The following is an 11,839-nucleotide window of genomic DNA, read 5'->3' as shown; positions in this document are numbered from 1 at the left end:
TATCTATACAGTGCAGTGCTAGTGTCAATACTGTGTAAATAGTCTGAAAAGGTGGTACAGTATTTGGGACCATAGACAGTGTCTGATGAAGCATTATGATCAAATATTAGGCTACATCCATGGATATTGTAGTCTAATTGGTTCATGATCCACGCTAATAAGTGACAATGAATCTCGTTATCTTGAAACTCTCATGATTTACAGTAAACATGGAAGATTGTTTGTCTGTTTCCATACAACTATGCATTCAGAGTAATGCAATAGTTACTTATCATTTTGAACAGTTGTATCAATTGATAGTTAGATCAATGTAAGGAAATGAATAGACACTCATTTGAAATGTAATGTGTGAATTGCCTTTTGAAATAGTAATACTTTGATGTTAAGTTGTGTCATATTGAACAGGTGATTTTTGTTGAATGAACAAATGATCTAAGTTGTATGTGTATTGTATCCAAGCAATTGAGAAAAGGGTTAGAGTTTTGAAAAATGTGCATTTTGATCATTGGTTGTGAGTTTTGTGTCTAGAGTTGTGGAAAATGACATCAAGGTTCTGAAAATAGTGACAAAGTGATTGTAAAAAACTGTAATATAAATGAATGATTACATTTACAAAACATGAAACTTTTTTGTAAAATGACACTATGAAACAAACACACTTACTCTCACGTTTTAATAATCCTCCACAAATACACACTATGAATAAGATCAGTAACACTAAGACTATAGATCACTGCAGACTGTTTTGGAAACACTGTTAATGTAATATTATATTACAGTGTTTTTATTTGAGAGATTGATGAGACTGAACAGCATTGTAAAGTTGACTCACATGCAGCAGTTTGCAGCAGCATCAGCATCAGTCCAAAGATGAGCATCATTTCTCTAAAGTCCAGTTTCCAGAAGAGCCCAGCGGCAGCAGAAGAGTGTGGATGAAGCTTCAGATGGGGACATGAGTGTCTGGACTTCAGTCTGTCTGTGTTCTGGCTCTCATGAAGCTCCTCACAGAGAGACTCACTCTGGACTGACACATGAGGAAATATCTGACCGCTTCATGAGAAAAGAGGAAGTTTCCTCATATGGGGGAAGGCAGATGATGGGTGCACTGAAATAGACCAAGTCTAACTAAAGACAGTGAAACTAGAAAGGTGTAAAAAGACGTAACATTTTCAGGCACAGTTCCAAAAATAAGTGTAAAAATGCTAATCATACATTTAAAACAGCAAGTAGGAAGGTGGTGTAAAAAAATATATGCTTATGATTATCATGATTGTTTTTTTTTTATTAATCCTAAACACATTATTCTTGTATTAATCCATTTATGAATGATATTTTGGTCTATTATATCTTTTGATATCATATACTCATAGTTCATATACTTATCTTCACATATATCTATTCAAACAGACCTTTGGTTCGCTGTGTCACTGCTAAAAGTTGAAACATGTCCCTGCAAAGTCTGGTATCCGGTGTAATAGCAAAGGTGTCACTTATAGAATTAAGGCACAGAGAGTATTAGCATAAAGTTCAGACATGAAGGCTTATTTGGCTCGTTTTGCTTCTATAGTGTTAAAACTGCAATGTTTAGCTATGCAGAATGTGAAACCAAGAAACCAGAGCTGATTCTTATCAAATATATTTTTTTGACATGATTAACATATTCTTTCCTGATCTGAACATAGGAATATTGGCAAGCTCATACATTGCTCTTGCATCTCTGACTGAGGGCTCTTCTTCTCTTTCTTTACTCGTATTTTTGTCGATGTTTTCACTCTGCGACCCGCTGAGAAACACTGGTCTCTAAATAACCCCTGTGGAATAACCCACAGCGACAAAAATAATACACACTAGATCATATGGCATCTTGATATAGGCCTACACTTTTCTTAGTGTCAGCGGTCTTGATACAACATGACAGATCCGCTCTGATACTGTGATCATTGTTAACCAGTACGATTCCTCAAACCAGCAGATTCATCCGTACAGAAGAAGCACAACTGACTCAAACTACTCCACACATCACATGCAATTTCATGTTTCACACACAGATGGTGGATGATAGCCTATAGCTCTTTAGTGCAATTTTAAACAAATAAACTTTACTAAAATTAACACTGTAATAAAAATCTATTTATGTTTAACAAATAAGTGTCAGAGACATTTTCCTGGTTATTAGCGACATCTGCAGGAGGAAACTAGAGTTACAGCTGGACTCTTTTACTAAAATACATTGTTTTATATTTGATATCTATTTAAAGGCACACTATGTAAGATTTTTGGATCAACATATCCAAAAATCACTAGAACAATGTTCTCTTTCATCATCTCGTGTTCGAGATCCACATATGGGAAGGGCATTCGTACCTGACCTCTGCAGAAGCATCCAATTGCACCAAGTCTGGCTAGACAGACAGAAGATCAACATATCCAAAAATCACTAGAACAATGTTATATATTTTGTTGATTTGTGTAGGCTACTTACTTTATCCTAAATGTAGCAGTTTTAAGCAGGACACGGATCGTGTCTGTGCATCGCCTATCATTTCTGGTTTTATACTGTATAAACCATGGAAACACCAAAGATGCTTTAATATATTATGTGTTTTATTAGACAGGTGAGCAACTGTTTGGATACATTAATTGACAGAAAACTAATCATTGTTATACAGCTTTACACAGTTAGTCTATTTGTTTAAATCTCATTTTCTTGATTTACCGCAAGTGCCATATTTATTTACCATGTCTAATATCGATCTAGCTCACTGCAGTGTGCAACAAATGTCTCATATAGTAGCCGCTGAGCGAACACACAGACTAGCATTATAACAACTTTCAACACACTCAAATCTAATATGATAAAACAGCGTTTCCCCACATATACTCTTGACCAGAAGAAGAGGAAGCGTGTGTCATAATAAAAGCTCCTCTGCTCTCGAGCCGTGTGTCGCGCTCGTCTCTCATTAGTAATCTCTCCAGCGGCCTCGTTCCGCTACAACAGCTTTCATAACGTTAATAAATCTTTAATACATTACTGGTCATCCATGAATATGATTTCTGCCTGAGTCCCGTCGTATTCTCCACCGGCTGTAAAAGTGAAGACAACAACTCCCATGATCCCGCGAAATCAAGCCGTCATCAAGCTACGCCTCTGTTTAGAAAAAGCGACCTCTAGTGGTGAAAAATTACATAGTGTGCCTTTCATTTTTTATATAGCCTATATGGCAAACTTCCAAGTGTTTAAATTTGAACAATGTGCACTTTCTGTTAATTAAAATGAAAATTATATAAAAAAAATATAAATATAAAAGTCAAATGAGCTTGCATATAACAGTTTTATTTTCATTTACTTAATTCTATACCAAAAAGTTAATCTTAACAGTGTCAACACAGACTTAATTTACAATTCTTAAAGAATATTTATCAATATTATAATGACAAAGATCTGGTAAAGTTTAATGCACACGTGTAGATATTGTATGATCTTCACCGCTGGGAACAGCAGTATTCCCACATTCCCTTCTGTTATTCCCTCCGGACATATCACACACAGTCTATCACACATGCTTTATTGTAAAATCGTGAGTTATATGTTAGCCGGGTCACTGGGGGCTGTGCCGTCAAACACAAGCTCATTTATTCTCAGTCATCATTAATATGCTATATCTGAATACATCGTCATGACCACTAAAAGATTTTGTGATTTGTGCTCCCAACTCGCCAACTCTTGTTTTACGGGACTGTACACTTGTGTCTTCACTGAGTATGGGGTCTCTGCGGAACAAAAGTGGGTGTTTTTAAACTGGAGGGTGTTTATAAATCATGCAATGAAAATGATGCCCTTCAACCGACCCCCACCCAACCATCTGGTAACTCCTATTAGTCTTCTTCAGAGATCTATACTTGGGATCACAGCTGGTTTATTGGGCTTTCGTGCACTTGTAAATAAACACCACCATTCTCTGAATAGTATAGCTATCTACGGGTTGAGCCTTAATTTTTCTCGGATCTTAACACGTCCGCAGTGGATTCGAGAGTTGGGCCTGCCAAAGGTCTGCTGCAGCACGCATGTGGCTAAACGTGTTTAACATCTTCAAAAAATCCCTGCAATTGCAAGCTGAAGTGTAAAAGCACGGATAGCAAAACACCACACCACAAAACCAAGACATGATCAAGAGCAATTTTTTTTAATTCAAGTCAATTCTTGCACTTTTCACGATACATGTTTTCAAAGCAGATTTACAGAAAATGCTTGTTTTTACGTTACAATTTAGGAAATATTATTTTATCAGCCAGAGATGAGTGTGCACAGTAATGTGGCAGTAATCTACAGCTATAATATAGTACATGTTAGTTAGATAACTTCATGTTTTCAGTTAAGCTGACACAGCGTATGTTAGGCAGCTATTACAAATTGTGCTAAAGATTACAATATAATGATAATATTAAAATATTATAGGATAATATCTGAAAGTTTGGCATGTCGATCCAAAGTTGCCATCATCTGAAATCTTTGCAATTGTTGGCGTCGCCTGAAAACATTGTAGAAACAGGAAAGCAAAAGGAGGAGATTCTCATAGATGTGCTGAGATCTGCCGCTGGTCTCATGAATCTTCTGCTGTGTGTTCATGTTCTTCTCCAAATCTTCTCATTCTCAGTTTTTGATCGTCCTGTTTTCTTTCTAAAAGCATCACATTATCACCATCTCTTAATATTTGCATGTTAAATCCTCAATGATGATGATAAATGTCTCTCACCTGACGTGTGTCTCATGTAGATGTGAAACCCTCCTAACAGACCAAACAGAACCATCATCTGAAAACTCCAGACCAGCACAAACACCACAGACTCTGAACACAGTGAAAACAACAATTAGAAAGAAAACCAATCCATCATGTTTCCTGTAGCGTGTTCTTTAAAACTCGTAACATGTCCTGATGTCTGTGTGCTATTGGTCAGTGTAGAGGTCAAACGAGAGGTCACAGCTGCAGTAGTTGTTCCTGTAATAAAACATCACTGTAATCACCGAAACTGAAAACACTTCAACACAAATCACTGCTGAGATCGGGCTGAAATAAACTAATTTTCAGCCAGAAACGTTGCGAGACTGAACTGTGTCCATTGAAGAGAACTCACTGTTTCGCATCACTGGTGTTGCTGTGTCTGACTAAAATGTGACTGACATGTTCTTGACAGGTTTTGTGAGATTCACTCTTGTTGCTGTAGTTTAGTAAATACATGGAGATTCATGTATGAAAAGCTCACCAGGACATTGTCCTACACTAATGCTCTTCTGTCCGTGACTGACGTGGTTCTTCACACTACAGATGATGTCTCCATGAGTTGTGTCAGTCAGCTCAACGCTGGTGTCTCCATCCATCAGTGGATCTCCATTGAGAGTCCAGCTGTAGATGAGCTGATCCCCGTCAGAAGAGCAGGACACTGACTTCACCCCACTGGAGGAGCAGATGATTGACACTTCCACTGAGCCAATAGGAGCTGGAGGGCGGGACACATGAGTCACATGACAAACAGACACATTCAAACAAACATGGCTTGTGTTTTAAATAGACTAAATAAATATCTATGTGACAAATAAAATATCTAAATAAATAGAAAACAAAGTGCAGTTGCTTTTGATGAAATTCTTCCAGATGTTCAATAATGAAAAACCTTCACAGCGATTCCACTGATTCATTTGCATGAGAGTGAGATCATTGTAGATCATGAGATTGTAATGAGTCTGATGAGAGTTACTGTACCTTCAACTTTCACTTGAAGATCTGCAGATGTTACTCTGCCGTCTGAGTGTTCGAGATCTAAAGTGTAATTCCCTGAATCTGCTCTGATCACACGGTTTATTATCAGAGTCCCATTAATGACTGTCACTTCAGGTCTGTTATTATAAAGATCACATTCAGCCTCATTTTTCTTGTCATTCTTTACTTTACAAACTGGATCATCATGGTTGTTGTTTATTCTCTTTATTATCTTCAGTTTATAATTTCCAGCATCCACCATCTGCAGATTGAGTTTGTGATCCAGAGCAGCGTAACAGGGATCTTTCTGATCAAACCTGCAGTTAAACTCCATACCTGAAGAACACACACACACACACACACACACACACACACACACACACACACACACACACACACACACACACACACACACACACACACACACACACACACACACACACACACACACACACACACACACACACATTCCATGTATTTACTGTAGTTTAGTAAATACATGGAGATTCATGTATGAAAAGCTCACCAGGACATTTTCCTACACTAATGTTCTTCTGTCCGTGACTGACGTGGTTCTTCACACTACAGATTATGTCTCCATGAGTTGTGTCATTCAGCTCAACGCTGGTGTCTCCATCCATCAGTGGATCTCCATTCAGAGTCCAGCTGTAGATGAGCTGATCCCCGTCAGAAGAGCAGGACACTGACTTCACCCCACTGGAGGAGCAGATGATTGACACTTCCACTGAGCCAATAGGAGCTGGAGGGCGGGACACATGACAGTCACATGACAAACAGACACATTCAAACAAACATGGCTTGTTTTTTAAATAGACTAAATTAATATCTATGTGACAAATAAAATATCTAAATAAATAGAAAACAAAGTGAAGTTGCTTTTGATGAAATTCTTCCAGATGTTCAATAATGAAAAACCTTCACAGAGATTCCACTGATTAATTTGCATGAGAGTGAGATCTTTGTAGATCATGAGATTGTAATGAGTCTGATGAGAGTTACTGTACCTTCAACTTTCACTTGAAGATCTGAAGATGTTTGTTTGCCGTCTGAGCAATCGAGTTGTAAAGTGTAATTCCCTGAATCTGCTCTGATCACACGGTTTATTATCAGAGTCCCATTAATGACTGTCACTTCAGGTCTGTTATTATAAAGATCACATTCGGTCCCACTTTTACTGTCATTCTTTACTCTACAAACTGGATCATCATGGTTGTTGTTTATTCTCTTTATTATCTTCAGTTTATAATTTCCAGCATCCACCATCTGCAGATTGAGTTTGTGATCCAGAGCAGCGTAACAGGGATCTTTCTGATCAAACCTGCAGTTAAACTCCATACCTGAAGAACAACACACACACACACACACACACACACACACACACACACACACACACACACACACACACACACACACACACACACACACACACACACACACGCACGCGCACGCGCACGCGCACGCGCACGCGCACGCACACACACACACACACACACACACACACACACACACACACACACACACACACACACACACACATTCCCCATGTATGTACTGTAGTTTAGTAAATACATGGAGATTCATGTATGAAAAGCTCACCAGGACATTGTTCTACACTAATGTTCTTCTGTCCGTGACTGACGTGGTTCTTCACACTACAGATGATGTCTCCATGAGTTGTGTCATTCAGCTCAATGCTGGTGTCTCCATCCATCAGTGGATCTCCATTCAGAGTCCAGCTGTAGATGAGCTGATCCCCGTCAGAAGAGCAGGACACTGACTTCACCCCACTGGAGGAGCAGATGATTGACACGTTCACTGAGCCAATAGGAGCTGGAGGGCGGGACACATGACAGTCACATGACAAACAGACATATTCAAACAAACATGGCTTGTTTTTTAAATAGACTAAATTAATATCTATGTGACAAATAAAATATCTAAATAAATAGAAAACAAAGTGAAGTTGCTTTTGATGAAATTCTTCCAGATGTTCAATAATGAAAAACCTTCACAGAGATTCCACTGATTCATTTGCATGAGAGTGAGATCATTGTAGATCATGAGATTGTAATGAGTTTGATGAGAGTTACTGTACCTTCAACTTTCACTTGAAGATCTGAAGATGTTTGTTTGCCGTCTGAGTGTTCGAGTTGTAAAGTGTAATTCCCTGAATCTGCTCTGATCACACGGTTTATTATCAGAGTCCCATTAATGACTGTCACTTCAGGTCTGTTATTATAAAGATCACATTCGTTCTCAGTTTTACTGTCATTCTTTACTCTACAAACTGGATCAACTGTGTTATTGAATATTCTCTTTATTATCTTCAGTTTATAATTTCCAGCATCCACCATCTGCAGATTGAGTTTGTGATCCAGAGCAGCGTAACAGGGATCTTTCTGATCAAACCTGCAGTTAAACTCCATACCTGTAGAACAAACACACACACACAGACACACACATGCACACGCGCACACACACACACACACACACACACACACACACACACACATTCCCCATGTATTTACTGTAGTTTAGTAAATACATGGAGATTCATGTATGAAAAGCTCACCAGGACATTGTCCTACACTAATGCTCTTCTGTCCATCACTGACGTGGTTCTTCACACTACAGATGATGTCTCCATGAGTTGTGTCAGTCAGCTCAACGCTGGTGTCTCCATCCATCAGTGGATCTCCATTCAGAGTCCAGCTGTAGATGAGCTGATCCCCGTCAGAAGAGCAGGACACTGACTTCACCCCACTGGAGGAGCAGATGATTGACACTTCCACTGAGCCAATAGGAGCTGGAGGGCGGGACACATGACAGTCACATGACAAACAGACACATTCAAACAAACATGGCTTGTTTTTTAATATAGACTAAATAAATATCTATGTGACAAATCAAATATCTAAATAAATAGAAAACAAAGTGCAGTTGCTTTTGATGAAATTCTTCCAGATGTTCAATAATGAAAAACCTTCACAGAGATTCCACTGATTCGTTTGCATGAGAGTGAGATCGTTGTAGATCATGAGATTGTAATGAGTCTGATGAGAGTTACTGTACCTTCAACTTTCACTTGAAGATCTGCAGATGTTACTCTGCCGTCTGAGTGTTCGAGATCTAAAGTGTAATTCCCTGAATCTGCTCTGATCACACGGTTTATTATCAGAGTCCCATTAATGACTGTCACTTCAGGTCTGTTATTATAAAGATCACATTCGGTCACACTTTTACTGTCATTCTTTACTCTACAAACTGGATCATCATGGTTGTTGTTTATTCTCTTTATTATCTTCAGTTTATAATTTCCAGCATCCACCATCTGCAGATTGAGTTTGTGATCCAGAGCAGCGTAACAGGGATCTTTCTGATCAAACCTGCAGTTAAACTCCATACCTGAAGAACACACACACACACACACACACACACACACACACACACACACACACACACACACACACACACACACACACACACACACACACACACACACACACACACACACACACACACACACACACACACACACACAAGAGTCAAAGGATCGTCCAATGACAATTGTGCATTAACATATTCTCCAATCTCTGTGTGCGAGTGATGAGCAGGCATGTGCTTCAATGATGAAAGCAGTGCATTAGTTTTTCACAATCGCTAGGGCACATTTCACAATACTTCAAAATCATAAACACAGACCAAAAAAACCCGCTAACATCAGGCGGCATTATACTAGGCTATATTTTCTTTTGTAATATTTCTTTCCAAAACAATGACACTGTCTTCTGCTCACAATTCACTGCAGTAGCCTATGTGTTACGTCCATCGTCCATGTTTACATTACAGTACTAAATTATTTCTAAGTTTCCCTTTTGAATCGATGGTAATGAAACTGAAAGACTAACACGTGCAGGTCTTCAGTTACATCTAATTTTTAGATTCAGAATATATTTCAATATGGTTTCACTGTAGAAATGGTGCAAATTTCTGTCATAATCATTTTTGTGTTATGATGGTTTTGAACTTATACAGTAAGTTTAACAATTTTGAAAAGAGAATGTAAACGTGCAAATTGGCCTGTAGGACATAACATTTTTATAGTGTTTGTGTCTAATTGAGATAATATATAATAATGAAGAATGGTGATTAAACTCACTACAACTACCTGTGCATTAAACAGTTTTAACATACACCTTCTAGCCAATCAGAATCAAGAATTTTGACACACCTTGGTATAATACTATATACCTCTCATCATGAATTATAATCAGATTCAGATTACATAAAACATCATCAGTGAGTGAACAGCATCATACCATCAGTTTGAGCTGAAAGTTGACTCACATGAAGCAGTTTGCAGCAGCATCAGTCCAAAGATGAGCATCATTTCTCTCAAGTCCAGAAGAGCTCAATCCTAACAGAAGAGTGTGGATGAAGCTTCAGTCACACGATCACTTCTCATTCTGACAGAAGAAGAGTCCTACTGACACGCATCTGTGGTCACAATATACTTATAAGAATATCACTCATTTTCCGTGAAAGAAGAGGAAGTTCAGATCATTCAACAGTACTGGATCAGTTGAGGTCTTGCACAAGGTACAAAAATAACTAGCAAATACATTTTCTTTTTTAGAATGGTATAGGGACTTTCCATTGACTTATGCTTCTGCAATTTTACACTTTTTAAAAAGACATCATTTAGTATGTTAATTAGCTGATTTTGGTTTGGTTTGGTTAGCTGATTTCACCCCTTGGTTGCTTTCACAACCACAGGATCTAGAATTAACACTCAGCAAGTATCGACCGAAAGAAAAATTTGGCTGTGAAAAGTTTAAAAACCATCGCTGACTAACTAAAACATCTGTTTTGCACATTTTATATATGATTTCTGGTGTTTTTTTTTCCATGTGGAGACACAAATTAAGAATTTTCCTGTCATTAAACCACTGAAACTAAAATATGAGGGACACATGACACAATGGCCTGTGCTGTGAGTCAAATATGGAAAGACAGACAGTTAAATACCAGTTACCATTGCTTCACATATAATTAATTTTTATTATCAAATCTTGCCAAATAATTTAAGCAGTTTTATGTAATTTAAGTTTGAATGACTTAAACATCCAAGTTTATAGTATTGAAAATTTAAGGCAGCAACTTTTTTACTGTGCATAAGGATATTTATAATGCCTGGATGTAATGCTTAAAAGTGTATTAAAGCTTTATACAAAAACAGTTTTTTCTTTTTACTTTTTTAAAGAGCCCCAAGTTGTACTGAAAGTCACCTGTCATTACTGAAATGATGATCTCTGTCATTACTCAAGTTCACCACACGAGGTCTCCATCACCACACGTCTATCAGTGTGTTGCTATAGTAACTCCAGTCTGTCTCAGGCTTTGGTTCATGTCTTACCTGAATCTCCTGGACCCAGTTGTTCAAAAGTAATCTGATCGCATTTTGGCTATCGGGTTGGATCAAATCTGGAAAATGGTTTGTTAAAAAAAAAAAAAAAAAAAAAAAAGGATTCTGAAATCAGAGTAAATCACTTGTTTTAGATCTTGATCTAGAAGTAGACATTAGCCTACCCAGAGGCCTACCTATTAAGCCTTTCAGTACAGGAAAGTAAAAAATAAATAAATACATTTTGGCACCATAAAATAATTCCCCAAAAAGCTGTCAATATCAAACAAAAATAATACATTTCAATTTAAGTTTTTTATTTTTTATTTTATTTTTTATAATAGTTAAATTAGTTAAATAGTAACGCCAAGGTCATGGGTTTGATTTTAAGGGTTTTAATTTTTTTTCAAGGCAACGGGTTTCCTCAAATTAAGTAAGTAGTCAGAACAAAACTTGTTAGTTTTAAGCTATAAGTAGATTGACATTTTTTTTAAGAATTGCAATTTAATAAAATTAAGTTAGTCCAACTTAAAATAAAAAGTTATCACAACACACTTTCTTTTGTTTCATTAACTTTTACTTGTCAGAGTAACTTGGACTTGTCAGGTTCCCATTTTTTCAATTACTCATTAAGTTTACTTACTTAATAATTTTAAGG

General features: G+C 37.4%; 1 protein-coding gene across 1 annotated transcript; it reads right to left on the bottom strand.

The window, feature by feature from the left end:
* Positions 1 to 4,163: 4,163 nt before the first annotated feature.
* On the bottom strand, positions 4,164 to 10,240 carry LOC308692294 (uncharacterized protein). Its single transcript, XM_081368152.1, has 11 exons — positions 10,125 to 10,240; positions 8,850 to 9,182; positions 8,350 to 8,583; positions 7,873 to 8,205; positions 7,374 to 7,607; positions 6,782 to 7,114; positions 6,283 to 6,516; positions 5,760 to 6,092; positions 5,263 to 5,496; positions 4,755 to 4,847; positions 4,164 to 4,678 (listed from the first exon to the last, which is right to left on the bottom strand). Exons 1-11 carry the CDS (start codon positions 10,165 to 10,167, stop codon positions 4,602 to 4,604), a joined length of 2,481 nt encoding a protein of 826 aa, XP_081224278.1. The 5' UTR covers positions 10,168 to 10,240; the 3' UTR covers positions 4,164 to 4,601.
* Between the last annotated feature and the right edge of the window lie 1,599 nt (positions 10,241 to 11,839).

This window comes from Scardinius erythrophthalmus (genome assembly GCF_964197995.2).
Source record: "Scardinius erythrophthalmus genome assembly, chromosome: 6".
In the NCBI taxonomy this organism is placed as follows: Eukaryota; Metazoa; Chordata; class Actinopteri; order Cypriniformes; family Leuciscidae; genus Scardinius; species Scardinius erythrophthalmus.
The sequence above is the reverse complement of the archived record's forward strand: the minus strand, read 5'-3'. Positions and strand labels throughout refer to the sequence as shown.